Here is a 27495-nt window from a genome sequence, read left to right as displayed (position 1 = left end):
TAAGGTCACACAAGTCAGTGGCAGAGTCAGGAATAGAACTTGGGCATCCTGGCTCTCAGCCCAACAGCTGGGAAGGAGAAAGGAAATGGAGAAGGGCAGGCTGAGGGTAATATTCAGTGAAGCAGAGAAAGATGATATGCATATATATGAGACAGTGTAGGCCAGTGTAAATTTACTGATCTAAGGGAAGGGGGGCAAAGATTGGGAAATATTGCTCCAATTGATGCATATCAAAGGAAAACACACAGCTCTGAGGCAGGTCATATGTATTGTATTGTATTTTGTATTGGTGACCCCTTTCACACAGCAAGCCTCTGACTGCAACCCCCTTATAAATTAAAACATTTTTTTAATATTAAACACTAATATAAATGCTGGAAACAAAAGGAGTTTCGGGGTGGAGGCTGACAGCCCGCAAGCCCAATGTAATAACCTTGCGACCCCCTGAGGGGTCACAACCCCCAGTTTGAGAACCCCTGATTTACTGAAGGAATATCGGGCTCATAGAAACCATCCTCAAAGCACTCACAACAAAGGGCCAGGACACAAACAACTTCCTCCACAAACTCTGCAACATCAACAGCCTCCCTCAGAACACCATCCTTGTCACCAGAGATATCACCTTCTCTACATACCAACATCTCTCACAATGATGGAATAACTCCCTGTTTCAAATATTTACAAGACAATTGATAACCCTCAAATATCCAGATGAAACACATTTCAAAACTTATTTATCCTCATCCACAAGAATTTTACATTCAATAATAATCATTTTGTCCAAATCATGAGAACAGTCATAGGTACTAGAATGGCTCCCCAATACACCAACCTCTTGATGGGTAAGGCTGCGAGTCTGCCACAGAGGTCACGGAAGTCATGGATTCCATGATTTTCCAAGATCTTCATGACTTCAGCAGTTGCAGCAGTCGGTGTGGCTGACCCCAGGGCAAAGAGTGTCTGAACACTCTTCACAAAGCAGTCACTCTATACATGACCTATCAGTCCTCATCCTAAAAGGAAACCTGCATGACACTTTCAAAAGACGAATCTGGGAGCTTAAATTCATAACTTTGTAAGATGCTACAAATCATGTATTCAATAGAGACTCTGGATTTATGGTTCATTACAACAATCTGTAATCCACTAACAATCCCTCACCAGCTGTTTCCCACCCACCCCCTTCCTTTCCTCCCTATGACTGGAGGGATGTTAATAGGCCATTTCACCAAAAAGAACTCAAATGTGAATTGTGGAACTATTAACTATTGTTTGTAACCTGTCCTTTAAATCAGCTATTGTACCTAATGACTGGAAGATAACTAATGTAACACCAATATTTAAGAAGGGCTCTAGAGGTGATCCTGGCAATTACAGACCGGTAAGTCTAACATCAGTACTGGGCAAATTAGTTGAAACAATAATAAAGAATAAAATTGTCAGACACATAGAAGAACAAATTGTTGGACAAAAGTCAACATGGTTTCTGTAAAGGGAGATCATGTCTTACTAATCTGTTAGAGTTCTTTGAGAGGGTCAACAAACATGTGGACAAGGGGGATCCAGTGGACATAGTGTACTTAGAAGTCCAGAAAGCCTTTGACAAGGTCCCTCACCAAAGGCTGTTATGTAAATTAAGTTGTCATGGGATAAGAGGGAAGATCCTTTCATGGATTGAGAACTGGTTAAAAGACAGGGAGCAAAGGGTAGGAATCAATGGTAAATTTTCAGAATGGAGAGGGGTTACTAGTGGTGTTCCCCAAGGGTCAGTCCTAGGACCAATCCTATTCAACTTATTCATAAATGATCTGCAGAAAGGGATAAACATTGAGTTGGCAAAGTTTGCAGATGATACTAAACTGCTCAAGATAGTTAAGACCAAAGCAGACTATGAAGAACTTCAAAAAGATCTCACAAAACTAAGTGATTGGGCAACAAAATGGCAAATGGAATTTAATGTGGATAAATGGAAAGTAATGCACGTTGGAAAAAATAACCCCAACTATACATACAATATGATGGGGGCTAATTTAGCTACAACTAATCAGGAGAAAGATCTTGGAGTCATCGTGGATAGTTCTCTGAAGACGTCCATGCAGTGTGCTGTGGCAATCAAAAAAGCAAACGGGATGTTAGGAATCATTAAAAAAGGGATAGAGAATACGAATATCTTATTGCCCTTATATAAATCCATGGTACACCCACATCTTGAATACTGCGTACAGATGTAGTGCCCTCATCTCAATGAAGATATTCTGGCATTAGAAAAGGTTTAGAAATGGGCAACTAAAATGATTAGGGGTTTGGAACAGGTCCCATATGAGGAGAGAATAAAGAGGCTAGGACTTTTCAGCTTGGAAAAGAGGAGACTAAGGGGGGATGTGATAGAGGTATATACAATCACGAGTGGTGTGCAGAAAGTGAATAAGGAAAAGTTATTTATTTGTTCCCATAATATAATAAAAAATAAATATAAAGTGAGCACTGTACACTTTGCATTCTGTGTTGTAATTGAATTCAACTGACCCACACAGCTTTTTACAATACAAATACAAAATGTTGGGCCTAGTTCTCCATTATTGTGCATCATGCGTATGAATTGATATCAGTGAATGTAAAATGAAACCAAGTAAGAATACTAGTGGTTTATACTCACATTACACTGGCTAAAAAATCTGCACAAGGTGAAAATCAGAACCATCGTATCTAATAACAAAACATTAGACTTCAGCAGTTGCAGCAGTCAGTGTGCAACTTCTTTGTTCTTCTTTGTAAAAAGCTACTGTGTAGCTCTCAAACAATATATTTTACTTGAAACTAAGGTTACTCCTGAGGGCATTCTGCTCCAAAAATTTCAAAATTCTGCACACAATATTTTAAAATTCTGCAATTATTATTTGTCAAATAAATGTGAAGGCTCCAGCATGGCATTGTGGAGCACAGGCCACTGGCTGCATAGAGGTGGGAGATTAATGTGCAGCTTCCCCCCCAGGACACGGACTCAGCGGTGAGTGCATCCAACCCTGACACAGCACAAGGATCTAGCATGCCCCAGAAACACCCCAGGGCCCTCCCACTCCATGCCACGTGCATCAGGTGTGGGCAGGCAGGCTCAGAAAGTCAGAATCCAAGTGTGAAGGGGCTTAGTATGGGGGGATCCAGGTGTGGGTTGAGAGGGTTCTGTTTGGGGCAATCTGGGTGCGTGCGGCTCAGTGGGGGGATCCAGGTGCAGGGGGGAACTGGATGCACAGGAACTTGTTGGGGGCTTCAGGGTTCAATGGTAATGGGAATCTGCAGGGGAGGCAGGTGAAGATGGTTGGGGGTCTGGGTGTGTGGGGGATCAGTGAGGGACCCAGATGGTGGAGTAGTGGAGCTAAGTGGGGTGGGGAATCCATGTACATCTGGTTGGGGCTTGGTAGGGTGGGGATGCGGGTGGCTAATCGGGGTGGTCCAGGTGCGGGGGAGTGGGGCTCATTGGGGGGGGTTCTGGGTGCAGGAGGGGTGAGGCATGGTGGGAGGGTCTGGGTACGATGGGGCGGGTCTGGATGCATGGGGTTTGGCGGATGGGGGAGCAGATCCCTGTACAGTGATCCCTCCCCCTGCAGCTGAGGAGTGATGGGTGCAGGAAGTGGGGTGGGAGGGAAGTTTACAGAGCTTCCTAAAGCCAGGGAGAATTCTGGGGGTGGGTCTGACATGGCCCCATTTGCCGTGCAGGGGAAGAGGAAGTCCTGTCCTCCCCAGCCCAATCAGGACTAGCAGCTGAGCCTGACGCAGGGTAGGAGCCACTAGCCGGGTCTTCCCCTATCCCACCCCACAGAGATTTACTTCTCTGCTGGCTGCCCTGAGCACCTGAAACATACTGCTTGGGAGGGTCGCATGACCATTCTTGTAGCTTATCTTTGGTTCCCCATCAGAAAGTCAGTTTTCTGTGGGGAAGCAGAGAAATCTGCGGGGGTATATACATTTTGCACATGTGCAGTGGTGCAGAATTCCCCCAGGTGTATAACATGAACCAGCAGCAGTTTTGACAGAAATTAAGTTTATTCCTTCATCTACATAGTGGATTATATCCTGCATAATTAAATGATGATAGTATATAAATCAAACAGTGTAGTATAGCAAATAATCCTTGCGTGCAATAGGAGTTACTATACTTCTTATCCATACTGCCTTTAGTATAATAAAAAATAATAAAAAAAATAACTGATGAGGAAATATGAAGTTGCCTATAGAGCTGATACACAGGGATGTATATATTATAATTTCCACCCAAAAATAGAAATGAGAGAAGTTATCTGTTGTTCTAGGCAGCCAGCTTGAATAGGTATTATCTTTTTTTTCTTTTTTAATTCTCTGAATTTTTCTGTTTTCTCGGGCTGATAAATGGTGAGATTATGTTTATCTGATTCTGCTTGAGGCTAAAAACAGGAGGTGGACTAAAATAGAGGGTATTAAAATATTTAGTATTTATATTGAGAGTGTATTTATTAGTCAGGGTAATGAAGTGAAGAGTCCTAGGTTTTTATCTCAGATCTGCCAAAGACTGCATGTGTGATTTTGGTAGGAAATTTTTAGAGGATGGCTTAGGTTATGTGCCAAATCCATATTTACCAGTAGGCACATACATAAATGGCCTTGTAAGAAAGCATGCCCGAGGCATCTGAATTTCCTATTGAAGTTCATAGGAGTTGAGGGTACTCAACATTTTCCAAGACAATGTTTGGAAATTAGATTGATTCTTATTTCTTCAAGTGTATAAAAATGTGACGGCATGATCCTTTCAAGAGCAGGAATGGGCCCTTCTGTTTTTAAATTGGGAATGTAAAAAAAGAAAAAATATGTATGTCAGTAATTTTTCAACTCACAACTGAAATATGAATACTGTAGTCATCACTGAGTTGCAGACATTAAACAATTACATTTCTAACAACTAAATTGTGCTTTTAGTCTGAAACTCTTTTGGAATTACCAAAGAAGCTTTCACATATTAAAGCATTAACATTTAGCAGTAGTGGATTTATTCACAATTCATAACTTGCCACTATTCCAAAAATATACTTTAATTGGGAGTGTTTTCTAAAAATGCCAATTAACTCAAATTGCTTCTTGGGCAAGAAAACATTTGATGAGAAGGAGAGAGATTATATAAATCTGTTTCTAAGTTAGAATGCAAAAGTTTAAAGTAAAACCAGATGGTAACGTCCTGCATTTAATGCTAATTTAAATAAATGTTGTGTTTATGTGCCTGATCTGCAAGATGCTTCACACATCCTGCTAGATAATGAGGTCCCTCCACTCCCACTGAAGTAGAGGTACAATGCAGGAGCTGTTCAGCATCTTGCAGGATCAGGCCCCCAAATATTTCCAACTCATTTCCATAAATTGACATTTTCTGATGCCAGTTTTCTTTTTTATCTCTAAACTGTCACGTAAATATTTGTCAGTGTGGGCTGCTAAACACATCTCTTAAAGCACTGGTGAGACAGCAATAGACCACATTATAGTTACCCAATATTATTAAATTAAAGAGAAAGATTTTAAGAGTTGAAATCACCAGTGCCAGATTTCCAATTAGGCACAGTGGGCATGTGCCTAGGGGCGCCGGCATCCTAGAGGTGCCTAAAATTTAAAAGTGGGTTAAAAGTTTCATTTTTATGGAAAATATGAAGGTCAGCTATAGACGGGGGGGCGTTGAAGATGCTGTGCCTAGGGGCGCATAAGGTGTAAATCTGCCCTGGAAATCACCCTACTGCAGGGCCCCACATAAACCCCTTGTTGAGATTGCACAAGGACGCAGAGGGCAGAAGAACCATACTGGGGTACATCCCCACTTCATGCATTCTGAGAAGAAGGTCTACGTTTAAGATGTTGTAGAGGCCAGTACTCCACTCCTTTTCAAAAAGTCCTATGGAATGTACTAGAAAAACATATGTAGGATTTTTGAACCATTTTATGGAACTTGATAAGGAATTATGTTTCTTTCAGAGAAGTCATGTGCATGGAATGAAGTATTCTCTAGGATGGTTCACTCATGGTCAATTTAAGTCAATGGGAGTTTTCTCCAAGTGCAAGCACTTCTGCTGTGTCTTGTCCTTTTGTAAGCCATGCGAGTGTAGAGGGAAGGCTCTTTGGGATTTACCTATTCTTTTCTATTCATCTTCTCATATCATTCCAATCTTCATGGTTTCTGGACACTTATTCTCCCAAATAGCTCATAGGGGCCAGCCAAAATCTGACCTAAATTAGTATTCATTCAAAACTACTCAAAGACACCAGTCTTCTATCCAGAATAGTTACAGTGGGGTTTCAACTTACTGATATTTGATGAGCAAACTCCTTCCCATTCAAACACCCCTGACTGACAAGAAAAAAAACCAAAACCCTAGAGAAACTATACATAAGGTGCAAGGTCATTTGCATAACCTTTTAAATCCCACAAAAGCCATCTCAAATTACTTTCAAATGTCACCAAAATATTCTACCTTAGTATAATGTCATGTATGTCAAAGGTAAGAAAGATTGGCTTAATTTAGAATAAGTTAATGGTTGTCAGGTTTATAATCTAGATTTAATTTAACAATGGAGTGATGATGTGACTCTCCATAATATTTACGCACTGCACCAAAAGAGCAAAACCAAATACACTCCAACATGTTGTAAAACAAAATCAAATTAAAAACAAACTCCTTCCATGACTGTTTCACTTAAAGCGATGACATTTTATGGTGTTATTCATTCCCATTGTGCTATTTTATATGATTTATCTACATTAACATATTCATTTCCTTAATAATTTTTGATATTATTACATTCTTTAATAATATTGAGATAAAATAATATATGAGAAATAAGTTCATTTGTATTTATTTGATTTAGACTGCCCCCTTCCACTTTAGAGCATGAATTGTGAAATAAGCAATGTACCCTCACACAATGTAACTGAAAGTTTGACCTGCATAATAGTAGTACTAAAAACTCATTAAATACCATAAATCATTAATAATAATCTCATTTCAGCACTCTCTAAGGTATTAACCATCCTGGGAACACTGGCAATACAGAGGGAGGATTGGAAAGATTTTAAGTATGACTCCATAAGTCAATTAAAAGCAAAGCTTAGTTCTGCAAACACCATTCAGCTGGTACATTATAAAAGTAATAAATAATAAGAATAGAAAACCTTGACAAGAAGGTGGCACTCCATCCATCTGAAGTCTTTCTCCCAACCTACATGTTAGAATTTCATTACCAACCAATGTAAAGCCTGGATGACACTGGTATCTTATTATGTCCCCTATATGATAAAAAGAAGAGAATGTTTAAACGGCAATTAACAGGGATTTTCAGTTTTGAAAACAGTATTGATTAATGAAGTACACTTGCTGCCCTATATAATGTGCTATATGACCACTGGCATGAAAAACTTTGATTAGGCAGAGGAAATGTTGTGATAATCATTCTGCTGCACACTGTACCACATTTATCATTGTTTCCAATCATGGTATTAGCATGATTATTTCTTTGATTTTTGTTACCTTTCTGAGCAACCCACACATTTGTAGACTTTTAAATATCTATAATTTATCATGTAGCTGTCATGGTATTAACTAAAAGGATAATGGTACTAATTAGTCAGGCAAAATGACAAATTATTTAGGCAAAATTATTCAAAACAGAAACTTATGTATCTGTTGGTTCACAAACATACATACATATATTAAACAACTACTAAAAACAAAACAAACCTTGGCAGCCCCAAAACTATATTCAGTTGGACCATCCTGTTTCCTCCATTCTGTTTATTTTCCCTAGCTCATGGAAATTTAGTTCAAGCACCTCTTTCAATTAATTTTTTTTAAAAACACCAGCTCCAAAACCCCAAAGATTTGGGAAACAATATTAATATTAACTCTATTTTTAAAAGTTGCAGTCATTTAGATATATATATACACACACAATATTCTGTACATAATAAACACAGTTATTTTTCTTAAAAGTGGCTTGCAACCCTTTAAATTAAACTATTCTTAAAAAATGCTTATAATTAAAATTTATTTTGAGACTTTATGACTTTATTAGAACTTTGCAAATAAGTACATTTTAGAAAAAAGGTATTTGGGAAACAGTTCTGTGTCCTTCAACAGTACTGCCTGTGAGACTTAACTAGGATTCAGCAAGTACAAGAAGGAAGAAAAGCTTTTAAAATATTTTTCTTTAAAAATGTAAATTTATTTGTGATCTCTCCTGAAATAGGTTAGTGCTCATACTTTTACAGACATTACCTATTTCAAATTCATCATCCTCAGTCAAAATTTCAGCATTTGGTATAGTTGGTGGAGGTTGACACACTCGAAGCTGATAGGCTATAAAACACAGAAGGTATTGTGATTAATATGTTGCTCATCGTCACAGGATAACAATAAACAACATTTATAGCTTTGCACTGAAAGGTTCAATGGAATCTAACAGAAAAATATACATGGAGTTTTGAATGTTAAGAATTCAAAGATGAAGAAAGGATTTCCCACATTAAGGATTTCAGATTAGTTTTAATGGCAAAATCCTCCTCAGACATATTCTGGAAAGATCATAGGTACTTGTGAATTATCTGCAAGGAACTAATCTTGTCTGCAAAGCACAAATGTTTAGTTCACAGTATGCTTAGCAAAATGTGTTTTTACCTCCAAACACTTTCTGTCTTGAGACCATCTTAAATGAAGGCCCATTCAAGAGTAAAACATTATTCCATTCAAAGGTAGAATAATCATTATGAAACAACCTCTTCAGGTGTGAAACATCCCAGAAAATGAATTCATATAGATAGATACTGAATATGACCACAGAGAGAACTGATCCTTGGGGGAATCTACAAGTAAAAGGAGGGGTGGGGTAGGGGGTATCAATGGCAGACATGCATTTTCCCATCATTACTCTTTGGATGCATCCTTCCAGGAAGGACTTAAACCATTTTAGATCATTCTCCTAGATCCCTGCCACATCTCAGGCAGCACAGCAGTAACCCATGACCTGGATTTTTCTTAGGTATGTCAGTATTAGCAAATATAAAAGCACTTAAGAACACTAGGTGAAATCTTGGCTGCATTGACATCAGTGGGAGTTTTGCCACTGAGTTCAAAGAGCCAGGATTGTATCCATTATGTGGATTTAGAGTAATGCTTGGCAGCTATTTTTTACCTTATTGACCACAAGGATCAGTTCTCTGTCTGGTCAATATCAATATGTAGCCTCTATGCGAACTGATCAGATGACATGGGCTCATGTGCAAGAAATAAGCAGATGACACACAGCTCTGCCTATCCTTCACCATGCACAACCACATCATTACCATCAAGATGGCCCGGTGCTTGGACAAGATTAGCTCATGGATGAAAAGGAGCTAGTTGAAGCTGAACCAGAGCAAGACAGAGGTGATGCTGGTGGGCAGAAGAAAGCATGATGAAGAATTTTCAACAACGGTGCAGTCTCCTTGCTGAAGGTGAACAACCACAACTGTCAACTCAATCAGTCAATTCCTTCTAGTTAGTTAGGAGACATTGTCCCATCCTGGCAGACGGTGACCTAGCCACAGTTATACATGGCTTTATGATCTCCTGTCTGGAGTACACCAATACAATATACCTGGGCATGAAGTCATCAGCCCTTAGGAAACTCTGACTAGTAGAGAATGCTGCAGTTCATCTCCTCATTAACATTGGCTACTACAAGCACATATGGCCTGTTCTCCACTCTCTACAGTGGCTTCCCATAGGATATTGATTCAAGTTCAAGATCTTGATCTTTATCCTCAACGTACTGACCCAAGCAATATCTAAAAGATCCCTTAAAGATTCTGGATGAAGATCAGGCTTAATAACTTTGCTCCTCAGGTACAATGGAACATTCTACCAAAAGGGTAAAGGATCTCATTGGTGCATATGACAGGGCTTCCTTAGGTGCCAGTTCCAGATTGTAGAATGAACTCCCACAGGAATTAAGGACCATCACAAACCTCACCACCTTCTGCTCCAAGTGCAAAACGCTCCTTTGATCTTGCCTTCTCTACCAAATGCACAGCAACATGTACATTTAAAACAAAACCCTACACTACGCACACAATTGTCCCCTGGAAGAGGATGAGAGAGAGAGAGAGAATGCATTAATAATATTTGACAGATTTTTGACACATAGTTTAAAGCACTACTGGAAGGCACTCAGATACCACTATATTAAGGGTAGCATAAGAACATCTATATACAATGAAATACAATTATTGCATTGCTATTGGATGGATCAGTTCAGTTTGGGCTTCCATCCCACATCAGGCTAACAGTAGTTTCTGGCTGTACTTTACCAGGAGTAAAACTTTCAAAAGAAATTAAGTGGCTTAGGAGCATAATTCCTATTTTCAAATATGCCTTAGGTCATATCTACACTACAGCAGCACAGCTAAGATGCTGCAGCTGTGCTGCTGTAGCTCCCTTGTGTAGATGTTTCTACAATGACAGAAGGGGTGTTTCCATCAGTGTAGTAATCCCTCTCTCTGAGAGGTGGTAACTAGTTCAACACAATTCTTCTGTCAACCTAGCAGGAAGTTAGGTCCACACTTGGGGGTAGTCCACCTAACTGTAGCGCTCAGGATGTGAATTTTTTTACAGCCCTGAACAACATAACTAGATTGATCTAAATTTTTAAGTGTAGACCAGGCCTTATGCACTGAGGAGCCTGAGTCTCCTCAGTGAAACTCAGTGAGACAAAGGCTATTATCCTACTGAGGTAAATAGAATGGAGCATAAACACTGCCAAATTAAATGTAATAATGTAATCAGAAAAGCCAAAAAGGAGTTTGAAGAACAGCTAACCAAAAACCCAAAGGTAATAACAAATGTTTTTTAAGTACATCAGATGCAGGAAGCCTGCTAAACAACCAGTGGGGCCCGTGGATGATCGAGATACAAAAGGAGTACTTAAAGACGGTAAAGTCATCATAGAGAAACTAAATGAATTCTTTGTTTCAATCTTCATGGCTGAGGATGTTAGGGACATTCCCAAACCTGAGCCGTCTTTTGTAGGTGACAAATCTGAGAAATTGTCACAGATTGAAGCGTCACTAGAGGAGGTTTTGGAATTAATTGAGAAACTTAACAGTAACAAGTCACTGGGACCAGATGACATTCACCCAAGAGTTCTGAAAGAACTCAAATATGAAATTGTGGAACTATTGTTTGTAACCTGTCCTTTAAATCAGCTACTGTACCTAATGACTGGAAGATAACTAATGTAACACCAATATTTAAGAAGGGCTCTAAAGGTGATCCTGGCAATTACAGACCGGTAAGTCTAACGTCAGTACTGGGCAAATTAGTTGAAACAATAATAAAGAATAAGATTGTCAGACACATAGAAGAACATAAATTGTTGGACAAAAGTCAATATAGTTTCCGTAAAGGGAGATCATGTCTTACTAATCTGTTAGAGTTCTTTGAGGGGGTCAACAAACATGTGGACAAGGGGGATCCAGTGGACATAGTGTACTTAGAAGTCCAGAAAGCCTTTGACAAGGTCCCTCACCAAAGGCTGTTATGTAAATTAAGTTGTCATGGGATAAGAGGGAAGATCCTTTCATGGATTGAGAACTGGTTAAAAGACAGGGAGCAAAGGGTAGGAATCAATGGTAAATTTTCAGAATGGAGAGGGGTTACTAGTGGTGTTCCCCAAGGGTCAGTCCTAGGACCAATCCTATTCAACTTATTCATAAATGATCTGCAGAAAGGGATAAACATTGAGTTGGCAAAGTTTGCAGATGATACTAAACTGCTCAAGATAGTTAAGACCAAAGCAGACTATGAAGAACTTCAAAAAGATCTCACAAAACTAAGTGATTGGGCAACAAAATGGCAAATGAAATTTAATGTGGATGAATGGAAAGTAATTAAGAGTTTAAAGAGGCTAGGACTTTTCAGCTTGGAAAAGAGGAGACTAAGGGGGGATATGATAGAGGTATATACAATCATGAGTGGTGTGCAGAAAGTGAATAAGGAAGTTATTTACTTGTTCCCATAATATAAGAATTAGGGGCTACCAAATGAAATTAATGGGCAGCAGGTTTAAAACAAATAAAAGGAAGTTCTTCTTTACACAGCACACAGTCAACCTGTGGAACTCCTTGCCTGAGGAGGTTGTGAAGGCTAGGACTATAACTGGGTTTAAAAGAGAACTGGATAAATTCATGGAGGTTAAGTCCATTAATGGCTATTAGACAGGATGGGTAAGGAATGGTGTCCCTAGCCTCTGTTTGTCAGAGGGTGGATATGGATGGCAGGAGAGAGATCACTTGATCAATACCTGTTAGGTTCACTCCCTCTGGGGCACCTGGCATTGACGACTGTCAGTAGACAGGATACTGGGCTGAATGGACCTTTGGTCTGACCCAGTATGGCCATTCTTATGTTCTTATTTCACATAACTTCTTTTGAAAATGTTACTCTCCGGAAATATTAGGATTTGGAAATTCTTGAATTCACATAGACTAAAAACCTACGGGTTAGATTCTCAGCTGATATAAATAGGGTTGATTCCATTGAAGTCACTGGTGTCACTGCAGTTTACACCAGATGGGGATCTGGCCTGGAATATTTTGTACCATGTGTTTGTATAGCAGCTAGCAGAACAGAACCTCTGTTGGGTCGGGGTCTTTGGATAGTAATATAATCCATATTGCTAAGAATATAACAGTAGACATGTAAATAACAACAAATATTATGAAGATATTGATATTGCGCCTGCTCTTAATAGAGTATGACAGTGCAGCTATCCTCTTTAAACATTGAGAGCAGAGGTAAGGTTCCAGCCGGTTCCAGCCAGTTCCCAACCATTCTGCTCCCTCTTGTCTAGCTGTGCAAAGGGAGGCTCCAAAAGCTCCCTGAAGCTTGCTTCACCTCCCATGCTGTGGTACAGGTAGCTGGACCAGGAGTGTAACATGCCACATTGCTCTTATGCCCTTGCACCACTGTGCTCACTTAGCCATAATTTGGTCCTTTAATAAAAACAGGTTTGGGTCCAGTGTGATCAAATGCCTTTAACAATGAATCTAGGTCATACCTCTCAAACGTCTCTCATTAGAGACAGCACTAATATTAGTCCCAAAACTACCTATATTCCACACCAATTTGGTATCCCTACACTTCTATTGTTGCACATTACTTACAGCAGATAAAAAGAATCATGAACCTGAAAATACAGAAAGAGGTAATTATCCTGAAGAGATTAGTCCCAGTTTTAAGTTTGTTATATGACAAATATTTTGTGTCCCTCAATCTTGGTCTTCATCAAACACTGCAGCCCACATTTAGGCCCTGTCAGTTGAGAGGTATGCTCTAGATGCACAGTAAGAGAAATAAACAGAGGGCAGCAAGAGAAACCCCCTAAAAGTCACTTTACTACTAGACATGGGCTCATGCAATTTAAACAGTTCCCCTCCCTTTCACAAATAATTTTATTTATATATTACACTGGTAAAGGAAACTTTATTTATTGGCAGATAGGGTAGAGAAATAGGTGGAAGGCAATGAGAGTGGAGAGGCAGGTTTGAGTTAACTTGCACCAGGTCTTCCAACTTGGGCACAAGAAACTTAAATTTAAAGAGGAAGGTGAGGTGGAGCCAGTGAAAGGATTTGAAGAGAATCAGAAGATCATCAGAGCATCAGACAAAATAGATGAACATTTGCTAAGACATCCTGGATGGAATTAATAAAGGCATGGAGGCCAAAGATGAGGAGGCTGCAGTAGTCAAAGTCAGAGTGACTAGGGGTTGGGCAAGGGCTCTATAAAAGGGAAAAGAGAACTAACATCAGATTTTGGAAATATTGCATGCTAGATAAGATGTAGAGTATAAAACCTGCAGGATTTAGAGACAGCATTCATTTAGGGAGAGAATAAGAGGAATAAAAAAATGACCTCAAAATCATGAGCCTCAGGACATAGAGGAGTTGCCAAATTTATTTGTGTAGCTTTGGTTGCTTCATGCCAATGATGGGTGGCATGACCCAACTTGCTCAGCACCTATATTATGCTGCTAGGAAACATCTGAAAAGCTACTAGCCATATGCCCGCAATATGCTTATGATACACAGTGACACATATCATTCTTATCAGAGGCAGACAACCATTTGTCATACAGCTACCTCTGCGTCTAGAAGAAAAAAGCACTTGCATAAATAATAATATATGATTCAAATTCAACCAAAGTCAGATGGAAGTGATTTTGGTCGGCCAAAGGACATATTCAGAAGGCCTTGCAGAATCCATGACTGCTCTTCTGATGAGGGTATCTGAATATTCACTGTCAGAGTTGCAGTCTGGTAGCCACATTGTGCCTGAACATCAGGACTTTTACCACCTCAAACTGGTAAGAAAACTGTGCCTGCTCCTCAGAGGGGAAGTCCTGGAGATAATGGTCCATGCCTTAGTTATTTCACAGCTGGAGTACTGAAATGTTTTTTTCCTGGGTCAGACAATGGAAGCTATACAACACAAAGACGGTCCCAATTTCAGAAGCCCATATCTTAACGAACAAATGAAACATAAGTACTCTGCCCACTACACCCATTCAACAGTGGAACCAATTCAGTGTACTGGTTTTTAGTATCATAGCCCATAATAATCTGAAAATGCCACTTCTAAAATACCACAGTCCACAGATATGATGTAATTCTCAGTACCTATAACAGAGCTTGCCAGAGATGGAGACAGGTGGAGAGTGTCTGGCTGTGTAACTCTTTGTCATGCAAAGACCAGATGATCTCCATTTTAGTGTACCTGTGATTCAGGGAGGTGGCTTTCTCAATTACAAAAGAATCTATTTCAACTCATGTGAGCATTTATCACTCATTTAACAGGGTGCCAAGATCCATGCTTCTAGGTGAAGTTAGCTTGGATCTGGGTGAAAGAATCTGGCTCCTAACTACAATACCAGTATTAATACAGATTAATTTATTATAAGTAAAATTGATCTTCGAAACAGAAACTCTGAGAAGGAAAAAGAAATAGAAGTGCACTGCAACTTCTAGCAAGCAGTAATTCTGAGATCGGTTGTTTATCATGATAGGAAATTAATGTCCCTTAGAAACCAGACACAAGACTTAGGGTCTGTATGAGGGTATAGGAACCGCCCTCATCCTTTCCTGATTTCTAGAAGGTCTTAGAGATTCCTGGTACCAAGATGTGCACTCCCAAGAGGCACATTCTTGGTGGAGAAGTAAATTTTTGTAAATTCCATAAAAATTCAGACATACTGCTATGAAAACATATTCCCTTATGTTTCAAAATTTAAAAAAATATATACATGCAAAGGATTTGGCGCCCTCTAGGTCAATGCGGGTCCAGGTTTCCATTGATTCTTCTCACATCAACAGGATGGATAAACCCATGAAATTGAATGTAGTTTGTTATCACTGGCAGCACCGGTGTAACTGCACTGATCACACACAATTTAAAACAAAACTTGAATTCTGGACTCCACCTTTTAAAGCAATGTAAGCCATAAAGAGATACGTATGTCTAACCTGAACTGGATGTTAGTTTTTGGAAAGTTCACTGGTTCTTTTTGCTTGTCTATTAATAGTGGTAAACATTCAGTAATTAACAAAAAATAAACTACCGGTAATTGTTCCAAAGGACTTAACATTTATTTTAGTAATAGTAAGTTAAAATATTTTCCCTTAAGCTTCAACTATATAATCATCAATAAAAATAGCTAAATGTATTGAACTTACCATGATAACTTAGCACAAAGAAACCACTTGTTGTGAAGTCACTGTGGAACTTGATGAGAATCTGGTTTGAAGTACTGTAGACAGACTCCAAGGCAGTGTTGCCACTAAACTGGCCAATCTGAGGAGAACTTTGGTCTGGCCCATCCCTAAAAAAAAAAAAATCAAAAGAAAAATAATATTAAGGGTAGGTTTCACCATTAATTTTAGGTAAATGCAATGCTGAAGGATTATGTGGTATTTTTGCTGGTGGGTAATTTTTTCTAGGTGTAATACAGTATTTTTTGCCTGTCCCAAAATGGGCATATATTTAAATTTTCTAAAAAAAAATATATATTGTAAAGGTTTAGATTATTCCTTGCATTTAAAATAAAACAGGAATATTAATGCTCTGAATGCTCCTTTGAGGAGGAAATGTGTAACTTGAATGGTAAGGTGGAAAATGCCCATGACAGAAGATGCTTTAGGGTGCTTCAGAATTTCTGAATATAAGTTTCTCCACTTACTACCTATTGGAATAAATGCTCTATTTTCTCCCTGGGTTTGGGTGGTACTTTTTTGCTTGAAACACTCTCACTTTTATATAGCCAAAATGACAAATATGGACATTAGATTCATAGGCCATACTGTTGTTGCCTCCCATCAATTTCTAGCAGTATTACAGAAGAGGAACCACACATTTTCTGTTGATTCATAGACTCATAGAACTATAGGGTTAGAAGGGACCACAAGGGCCATTGAGCCTAATCCTCTGCTAGATGTATCCAAACCATCCAAGACAGATGGCTATCCAGTCTCCTTTTGAAAACGTCCAGTGAAGGAGCTTCCACAACTTCTCTAGGCAGTCTGTTCCATTGTCTGACTGTTCTTACCGTTAGGAAGTTTTTCCTGAGATTTAATCTAAACCTGCCATGCTATAGTTTGAAGCCATTGCCTCTTCCCCTGCCCTCTGTGGCAAGATAGAACTTTTCTCCATCTTTTTTATGGCAGCCTTTCCAGTATTAAAAGCCTGCTATCCTGTCGCCCTTAGTCTCCTCTTTCCAAACTAAACATACTAAACATCCTTCAGCCTTTGCTCATATGACTTGCATCTCATCCCTTTGATCATCTTTGCTGCTCACCTCTGGATCCTTTCCAGTTTCTCTACATCCTTTCTATGCATTGGTGACCAAAATTGGATGCAGTACATCAGCTGAAGCCTAATTAGCATGGAGTAGAGTGGTACTTTCATCTCCCTTGACTTTGTTAATATAACCCAAAATTCTATTTACCTTTTTTGCAACAGCATCTTGACTCATGTTGAGTTTGTGATCCACCTCAACTTCCAGATCCTTCTCAGCCATGCTGCTGAGAAGCCAGTTATCTCCCTGATTCTGTATTTATGCATTTGATATTTTTCCCCAAAGCGAAGCACTTTACATTTGTCTTTACTGAATTTCATTTTGTTGTTTATAGTCCAATTCTCCAATTTCACAACATCTCTTTGAATTTTAGTAAAAAGATAAGGCGTACTTGTGGCACCTTAGAGACTAAATATTTTATGAGAGCATAAGCTTTCGTGAGCTACAGCTCACTTCATCGGATGCATACAGTGGAAAATATAGTCGGGAGATTTTATATACACAGAGAACATGAAACAATGGGTGTTACCGTACAGACTGTAACAAGAGTGATCGGGAAAGGTGAGCTATTACCAGAAGGAGAGCGGGGGTGGGGCGGGGAGGGAACCTTTTGTAGTGATAATCAAGGTGGGCCATTCCCAGCACTTTACAAGAACAGTAGGAGGGGAAATAAACAAGGGGAAATAGTTTTACTTTGTGTAATGACACATCCACTCCCAGTCTTTATTCAAGCCTAAGTTAATTGTATCCAGTTTGCAAATTAATTCCAATTCAACAGTCTGTCCTTGGAGTCTGTTTTTGAAGATTTTTTGCTAAAGAATTGCCACTTTAAGGTCTGTAATCGAGTGACCAAAGAGAAGTGTTCTCCGACTGGTTTTTGAATGTTATAATTCTTGACATCTGATTTGTGTCCATTTATTCTTTTGCGTAGAGACTGTCCAGTTTGGCCAATGTACATGGCAGAGGGGCACTGCTGGCACATGATGGCATATATCACATTGGTAGATGCACAGGTGAACGAGCCTCTGAGAGCATAGCTGATGTGATTAGGCCCCATGATGGTGTCCCCTGAATAGATATGTGGACACAGTTGGCAATGGGCTTTATTGCAAGGATAGGTTCCTGGGTGAGTGTTTTTGTTGTGTGGTTGCTGGTGAGTATTTGCTTCAGGTTGGGGGGCCATCTGTAAGCCTGTCTCCCAAGAACTGTGAGAGTGATGGGTCGTCCTTCAGGATAGGTTGTATATCCTTGATGATGCATTGGAGAGGTTTTAGTTGGGGGATGAAGGTGATGGCTAGTGGTGTTCTGTTATTTTCTTTTATTGGGCCTGTCCTGTAGTAGGTAACTTCTGGTTACTCTTCTGGCTCTGTCAATCTGTTTCTTCACTTCACCAGGTGGGTACTGTAGTGGTAAGAATGCTTTATAGAGATCTTGTAGGTGTTTGTCTCTGTCTGAGGGGTTGGAGCAAATGCGGTTGTATCATAGAGCTTGGCTGTAGACAATGGATCGTGTGGTGTGGATGAAAGCTGGAGGCATGTAGGTAAGCATAGTGGTTAGTAGGTTTCTGGTATAGGGTGCTGTTTATGTGACCATCGCTTATTAGCACCGTAGTGTCCAGGAAGTGGATCTCCTGTGTGGACTGGTCCAGGCTGAGGTTGATGGTGGGATGGAAATTGTTGAAATCATGGTGGAATTCCTCACGAGCTTCTTTTCCATGGGTCCAGATGATGAAGATGTCATCAATGTAGCGCGAGTAGAGTAGGGGAATTAGGGGACGAGAGCTGAGGAAGCGTTGTTCTAAGTCAGCCATAAAAATGTTGGCATACTGTGGGGCCATGCGGGTACCCATAGCAGTGCCGCTGATTTGAAGGTTTACATTGTCTCCAAATGTGAAATAGTTATGGGTCAGGACAAAGTCACAAAGTTCAGCCACCAGGTTTGCCGTGACATTATCGGGGATACTGTTCCTGATGGCTTGTAGTCCATCTCTGAGTGGAATGTTGGTGTAGAGGGCTTCTACATCCATCGTGGCTAGGATGGTGTTTTCAGGAAGATCACCGATGGATTGTAGTTTCCTCAGGAAGTCAGTGGTGTCTCGAAGATAGCTGGGAGTGCTGGTAGCGTAGGGCCTGAGGCGGGAGTCTACATAGCCAGACAATCCTGCTGTCAGGATCCCAATGCCTGAGATGATGGGGCGCCCAGGATTTCCAGGTTTATGGATCCTGGGTAGCAGATAGATTACCCCTGGTCGGGATTCCAGGGGTGTGTCTGTGCGGATTTGTTCTTGTGCTTTTTCAGGGAGTTTCTTGAGCAAATGCTGTAGTTTCTTTTGGTAACCCTCAGTGGGATCAGAGGCTAATGGCTTGTAGAAAGTGGTGTTGGAAAGCTGCCTAGCAGCCTCTTTTTCATATTCCGACCTATTCATGATGACGACAGCACCTCCTTTGTCAGCCTTTTTGATTTTAGCTATCTTCCAAAGTGTTTGTAAAACCTTCTAGCTTTGAGTCATCTACAAATTTGATCAGTATGCTCTCTATTCCCACATCCAGGTCATTAATAAAGATGTTAAATAAAACCGGACCCAAAACAGATGCCTGTGGAACCCCATTAGAGACCTCCTTCCAGTCAGACATCATTCCATTAATAGTTACTCTTTTTTTTTAATGTTAGTTCTGCTGATCCTGAATTTCTCCAGCTTACTTATGAGAATGACATGTGGAACTATGTCAAAAGCCTTCCTAAAGAACAGGTATATTTTGTCCCCGGCATTCCCCCAATCCACCAAACCAATTACCTAATTAAAGAAGGAAAACAAGTTAGTTTGGCCTGATTCAGGCATTTCTGGATGAATTGAATAATGTACCACATTTAGTGTATATAAAAACTTAAGGTGAAATCCTAGCCTCAATGCAGTCAAAGGCAAAACTCCTATTGACATAAATGGGATCAGAATTTCACCCTAAAACTGTATCTGAACTACTATACATGTAAATGTTACTGACATTTATTATTCTGAGGGCCAGTTTTTTAAAGGAGCTTCAGATGACAGCATTTCAACATCTAACAATTGAATTTGTGGGCAGAATTAGATGTCAAAGTTATCATTTCTACCTAAACCTAAGTATGGGCATAAAAATATAGGGCATTTAAATTGGCTCATTTAATCATTAATGTAAACAGCTTCCTAGTTTTTAATGAATTTTCTTGTTTTTGCTGCAGTTTTAATGTTGGGTAACAAAAGTTCTCACTGAAAAGAAAGTGTTTAAAGATAAAGATACATAATTAATTATGGCATATGCACAATTTCACGTTTTTCTTATAATATTTCCTTCAAGATTCTTAAACAAAAAGGGGTGCTTAATAGAAATTATTGTTCTCTGTTCCAATGTTTAAATAATAGCTACTTTAGAGCAGTTCATGGTCTGCATCATGTAACTATTTATTTCAAAATGTCTTGTTCTTTCTGCATTGTTGAAATTATGGATCTTTGTTTTGTGCATCTTTGTTTCATGACTAGCCAAGCAATTCATCTGGAAATAGGCAGGCTAGTAGAAACCTGAAATTTATTGGTTGAGTTGAATAATAAAGATTAGAAATGGGAAAAACCTGGCAGGACATCCAGTCCACCCTCTGAAATGTGCAAGATAGTTCCTAATGACTATTCATTTGTGCTTTGTTCAGCCTGACTTTGAATATCTTTAGTGATGAATCTCCCATAACTGACCTCAGCAGACTATATCATATTTTAACTCTATTTCATATTCTAGTTCTATTACCATGCCTTCACCCCTCCAAGCTATTGAACTCAGTCTTTTCATGATATGACTATTTCTTTATCTTGGATTTATCAATAACATTATTTTATACTTGATTTGATACTATATTTGATACTTTTAAAACTCTACATAGGCTAGTGACAAATTGAAACCATTACCTCCCCAGTCCTTGATGAGCTACCTGGCTCAGTAGTTAATTCATGTCAAGATTCATATCAACTGGCACTAGAGCTGTGTGCAAGACAGAAATTCCATATTGTGGAGAATTTTGAAATTTCAAATTCTGGCTTCATTCCATATCAGAATAAAATACAAAAAATTCAAAATTCACCACAAAACATTTTGTTCTGAAAATGTCAAAACAAGACATTTCAACATTGTTGGATTTTTTGCCTTCCATTTTTCTCAGAACAATTTTTTAGTAAAACTTACATAATTTTTTGAAGAATTTAAATTTTGATAAAAACTGAATTTTCCAAAAGAAAACGGTTCACTCAGTTTTTCTGACCAGCTCCAAGCAGCACATTCTTCACAATGTCAGATTTTTTTAATTACATCACTTTAGTGTAATTATTTATTTATATAACAACAAATACAGTATGCTAGATAGTTTAGTTACATGGTCCCTGCCCTAAAGACTTAACAATTTCAAGACAACATAAAAATGGAGTGAAAGGAAAGCAATGAGGAGTATAATCATAACAATGTAATGAGCACTGAGGTTTACTTTTATTATTGCTTTTGAGGGCCTTGGGAGGCTGTTTGGAAATAAATTTAAGGAGAGACAATGAGGAGGAGGCAGGGTGAACTAGGTCATGGAAGAAACTGCAGGTACATGAGGTCACATTGCAGGAGGCATGTAGGGGACAGTGAGAGGAAGACTAGATGAGGTTGGTAATTATGCAGTTTGGGCAGAGTTAAAAGTGTGAGGGATGAGCGAGAGGAGACAAGAAAGTAAAGACAAGCAGAATTAAAGTTATTGAGGGCTGTGAAGCCCGGGACAAGCACCATAAATTTGATGCAGAAGGTGACTGGGAGAAAGTAAAGGAATTCCAAGAGCACCAGAACATGCTAAGAGCAGCAGGCAGGGGAGACAATGTTTTTGGTGGCATGTTGGAAAGAATGAAGGAAGCAGCAAGATGAAAGTCTGGGCTACAAGGAAGAAAGAGTTTGCAGTCGTCAAGATGGGAAATGATTAGGACCTCACATGAGAATGAACAGGAATAGTAATGGACAGGTATATGGGAGATTATTGTATATGCATGGCTATGATTAAAATTTCCGCCAAATTTCCATTTCCATTTATCCAAGATATATATCTTGGTGTAACAGAACTGGCAAACGAACAATGGATGGAGATATAGTAATGAATTAGTCCAGATAATCCCGTTAACTGTTCTATAGAATCCATAATTTAAGTATCTCACGCTGCAGAGCATTTTAATTGAAATACACGTAAGCAAGCTTTAGACCAATCAATCACCACAGAAGTGTCTAAAGCATACAATGATGCCTGTGCCCACATGATTATTTATGTTTCCTCCTACAGCACTCTGTGGCAAGTGTCTTTGAGTATCTGTCTCACTGAGCGCACCCTAGGTTCAGTTCTGTTTTAACTAAGAGGCTCAGCTATAGTTGACCTGTTGACCCAAATCCTATGTTGTGTGCAGTGTTTTTGGAGCTGTGTCGGTCCCAGGATATTAGAGAGACAAGGTGGGTAAGGTAGTATCTTTTTTAGACCAACTTTTTTGGTGAGTCAGTCAAGCTTTCAAACTACACAGAGCTCTTCAACAGGTATGGAAAAGGTACTTGAGTAGTCCCTATGTACTAACTACATATGCTAAACTATTTGTTCAATTTTGTCTTTAGCTGTGACATTCTTAGTATCTTTCCCAGACTCAAAGAAGAGTTCTGTGTAGTTCAAAACTTGTTTCTCTCAATAACTAAAGCTAGACCAATAAAAGATATTACCTCACCCAACTTGTCTGTCCAACTCCTATATTTTACTTACAACTATATCAAGAATATAGTCTCTTTTTTATATGCTCTAGAACTGATGATTCCACAAAGCAACCATGTAAAATGCTAAGAAATTGCTTCTCTAAATCTTTTCCTGATATGAAATTGGAACAGTTCATATGTGCATAGTTGAACTTGCCAGTTATTACACTTTTATTAAACAGAGTTACCTCTTTGATCTTTGTCAGCACTGTGCACTCAATATCCTTTTCTTGATCAAGAGATTGCTCGCATAAATTTAGGAGAATATTTTTATTCTCATGACATGGGATGTACACCAACATCCTTCACAATGACAGCATCAGTGCCTGTCTCAAATATCTACAAGACAATGGACAACACTCTGAGATCCACCCCAAATACACTGCCAATCTCATCTATTTCATCATCATCCATACTCATTTTACATTCAACAACAAACCTTGGGAAAAGCCATGGGTAAATAGATGGCTCAATATGCCACCATCTTCATGAGCCACCTTGAGGAAGAATTTCTGGGTAAATGCATAACAAAAACAATGATATGCCAGAGATACATCAATGATATTTTCATCCTCTGGACAGACTACCTAAACTCTCTCTTAGATTTCCACCACAACTTCAGCAATAATTATCCTTCCATTAAATTTTCTCTAGAACACTCCCACACCAGCATCAGTTTCCCGGACATCACAATCAGCTTCAGCAATAGAACCCTGCAGACAACTATACACAAGAAACCCACGGATCACCAGACATATCTTCACAGATCCAGTAATCACCCCAAACACAATAAGAAATCTGTTATCTATAGCCAGGCACTCTGATATCACAGAATATGCTTTGAGGAGAAAGTCCAGGATATACACTTTAATTCACCAAACAAGCCAACTCCAACAAAGTAGCAGACTGCATCTCGGAATGGGCCACCCAAGTCCTCTGAAAGAACCTGCTTCAACAAAGAAATGAACCCCCCTCTGACTGCACACCCCTAGTTGTCACCTACCACCCCACACTGGAACCCACATGGACAACCATTAAACAATTTCAACCCACACTTGTAACCCATACTGAAAGGAATCTTTCCTGAATCCCCTATTTTGATATTCAAAGAATCCCTCAACCTTGCCAGCTCATAGTCAGAAGCAAGCTCCACATAGACCAGGACATACCAACAATATGCAGCACCAGTCCCTGCCATAATAGATGCAAAACCTGCAGACATATCTCCACTGCTATGATGATCAACATTCCCAACCACACACCATTAAATGCTCCAGTCACAGCTATTTGGAAAAAAAATGGGACAATCACTATGCTCTCAAATGAACTCATACAAACTAAACCATCATTTCACTTGTGGGTGAACACTTTTCAAAAAGCGATTGCTCTATAGCCGATCTACCATTCCTCTTTCTCAAAGGAAATCTGCACAACAATGTCCATAGATGAGCCTGAGAGGTTAAATTCATAACTTTGCTAGATAGTAAAAATCATGGACTGAATAGAGAAACTGGATTGGTGGCTTATTACAACAATCTATAACCCACTAACTTGCCCATCCCCAGCTTTTTTCTTCTTTCTCCCCTGTGACTGGAGAGGTGTTAACTGGTCACTTCACCTTGAATGGTTCCTGGACACACATGTTAACTTCTTATGCTTAAAAATCTATTCCATCTTTTATTTACCTGTGACACTCTGAGTACATTTCCCAGGTCTTATGAAGAACTCTGTTTAAGTCTGAAAGCTTGTCTCTCACATCAGCAGAAGTTGGTCCAATAAAAAGATATTACCTCATTCACCTTGTGCTCTAATGGGTGAAGTCAATATTCAGTGAGAGTCCTCTTTACATGTTCTGCTTTATAACTTGACTAAACTCTCCAAACAAGTAAAATATCAAACTACTGATCCTATACCACTGATGCCAGTGGTATAGGACATTGACTTCAATGGGAACAGGATTGCCTTCATTCATCAAGTTTATTTTATCCCTATTTAGGTACTTCATGAAAGAAAATATAATATGCCCATTTTATCATTGGTCTAGTCTTTCAAATCCATCATTGTCAGTAAATAGAATCAGACATTAAGCAGAAATCTGTGACACATAACCAAAATGTTACTTTTAATTTCTGACTTGTTACACTCTCACATATAGTAGAATAAATCAATAATTGTGCCTACTTACCATACAGTTATGAAATCATATATTGGCTCTGTTTGAAGAACAGTAAAATTTATGTAGATTCCATAACCAGGTGGTACTCGGACAAGCCAAAAGCAGTCCTGAAAGTTTGGGTACTCATCAGGGTATCCAGGAGAATATATGGTGCCATTCATAGCAGTTATATTTCCTCCACAGAGAGCTTAAAAACAAATACACACAAAAAACAACAACAAACACATGTATTTTCACTGCAGGAGCACTCAATAACTTTTGCATTCTTTCTAGATGGTGTGAAATCCTTATTTGTGAATACATTGAACATGTGCATAGTTGAACTGTGTTATGGAAAACTAAAGTAGGTCAGCTGTATATGGGAAACGAAACAGCTATTGAGCTTTTACAAACAGCAAGAGGACCAACCCTGAAGTCCTTACTCAGTTGAATCTCCCAGAAAAAAAATAAATAAAAAGAACATGGTAGTTCTGACTAAGAGAAGGCTTGAAGACTGGCTCCCAAATCCATTTTTAGATAATAGGCTAAATTCTACCTGACCACGTGTGGATGCACAAGATGAGGAAAACAGTTCAATGACTTTCTTCTTTGTTGCCCTGTGTAGAGGCCAGGGACAGTTACATTGGGAGTGCAGGAATTGCTCTCGCATAGTGTCCTCGGGGTGTAGCTAGACAAAATGCATTGGGGGTGATGATGGATAGATGGAACTGACTTGGTGTGAGTGTGGAGGGAGAGAAAGTATGCAGTGCAGAACAAGAAGGAAAGCAATTTTGCATTTCCCAAGAGTGGTTCTGGCTAAGTAAGCAAGAATTCTTCCTACAGTTTCCTGAAGAAGTGTGCCCTCTCAATCCTTCATCCAGTGCACTTATGGCTCTAAAGTTTTTAGTTATATATATGCATTACATAATAATGTCTAAGGCAGACTGCTGAACTCATGATTTTCCCCTCATACTTTTTCTCTCTAATTTTTCCTATTTCTCTATAGACAACATTGAGGGACTAGGGCATAGAATCCAAAGTGTATCCTGTATATGCCCACATCATCCTTAGTGGTGCAGTATGGAGACTTTCAGCATTCTACTTGGCATGCAGGGCTATACGGAGATCTATGTCTATCTTCTCCACAGCCAAGCAAGCCACACATTGCATTTCTGCTGCTTTTATATTTAATGTGTCCACAGAGACAAGCAAATGATTTGGGACAATTTCTTAACTATGCTAGGATGAAGACCAACAACTGGAATTTATTAGGGCTTTATCAGAATCAAATATCTTAGAAAATCAGAATCTCAAAGAAATGACAGTGAATTATTTTTTTCTCCTCTTTTGGCATGGAAGCAAAAATGATGAAAAAAATCTGTATATTGAGATCTGATTCAGGCTGTTTGACTCAAGGAGGCAGGCATTATTTGATAAGTCATATTGTTAGGATATAGATATTCAGGTCTGTCTGTAAAGGCCTATACTCTAAGAATTTAGGTGTATTCTTATCACTTGGCCAGTTATAGAGGTATAAAAGAAAGAATCAAAATCACTGTCTACCGGTGTAAGGTCCTTCTCTTACTGTGACAGTCTGAGGCCCTGTGCTTAGGCTATGGCCTTTGGCTAAGCAGCAGAGGCAGCCATAAGCTGGGAAGCGAACGGTCACATCCTCACATTCCAACCTAGTCACACTGAAATAAGGTGCTATTGGGCTGTTAGGAATACAATCCTGTCCTGATAATGCCTATCACCTCCAGAGAAAGGGAAGTGCCAAAAGATGTAAAAGGAAACTTAGTTTGATAGCATCCTGTCTGGCAAGAACTCACTTATCAATAGCTGGGATGTGAAATCCTCACTTCTGTATTGTTTTGTCATTATAGTTCCCACTTTGCTATTGTTTGTCTGTATAATATCTGTGTGGTTCTGTGATTGTTTCTGTCTGCTGTATAATTAATTGTGCTGGGTGTAAACTAATTAAGGTGGTGGGATATAATTGGTTAAATAATCATGTTACAATATGTTAGGATTGGTTAGTTAAATTTCACTAAAATGATTGGTTAAGGTATAGCTAAGCAGAACTCAAGTTTTACTATATAGTCTGCAGTCAATCAGGAAGTGGGTGGGTGTGTGGGTGGGAAATGGGAACAGGGAATGGGGGTGGGGAAATTGGAATCATGTTTACCTAAAGGGGGAAATGGGAACAGGGACACAGGTAAGCCTCTGTGGTGTCAGAGCTAGGAAGGGGGACACTAAGGAAGGAAACTGGAATCATGCTTGCTGGAAGTTCACCCCAATAAACATTGAATTGTTTGCACCTTAGGACTTTGGGTATTGTTGCTCTCTGTTCATGTGAGAAGGACCAGGGAAGTAAGTGGGTGAAGGAATAAGCCCCCTAACACATACATTTATAGTATGTTAAAACAAATATATTACATTAAATATTGTTAAAAAAAATAAAAAAAATATTCTCCTCTCCAGTTAAGCATACAAGAAAAACAAAACAAAAAATACCAACTTGATTTTCATGCTTTGGAGAACTTTAATCTGAAATAACAACAAATGCAGGTAGAAGATACCTAATTATCTTTAAAAAAGCAATCACGACATAGTAAAATATTTACACATTTACTTAATAAAGATATTACTTCAGATGCTTGCACAAAAAATGAACA

The 27495-nt window shown here is 39.1% G+C and overlaps 1 protein-coding gene across 5 annotated transcripts in view; it reads right to left on the bottom strand.

Moving 5' to 3' along the window:
* CSMD3 (CUB and Sushi multiple domains 3) overlaps positions 1-27495 on the bottom strand; it is a 1204651-nt gene that overhangs the window by 146437 nt on the left and 1030719 nt on the right. For 4 of the 5 annotated variants that reach the window (XM_073330296.1, XM_073330291.1, XM_073330293.1 and 1 more), the window contains 4 exons: positions 24851-25028; positions 15771-15916; positions 8283-8363; positions 7181-7294 (listed from right to left, as the gene is read on the bottom strand). The exons of the other annotated variant lie outside the window; for it this stretch is intronic. In XM_073330296.1, coding sequence (XP_073186397.1) covers positions 7181-7294; positions 8283-8363; positions 15771-15916; positions 24851-25028 — 519 coding nt within the window. The remainder of the gene's footprint in view (positions 1-7180; positions 7295-8282; positions 8364-15770; positions 15917-24850; positions 25029-27495) is intronic. 5 annotated transcript variants of the gene reach the window in all.

Source organism: Lepidochelys kempii, chromosome 2 (genome assembly GCF_965140265.1).
Source record: "Lepidochelys kempii isolate rLepKem1 chromosome 2, rLepKem1.hap2, whole genome shotgun sequence".
Lineage (NCBI taxonomy): Eukaryota > Metazoa > Chordata > Testudines > Cheloniidae > Lepidochelys > Lepidochelys kempii.
Note: the sequence above shows the minus strand (reverse complement) of the source record. Positions and strands in the feature narration are given on the sequence as shown.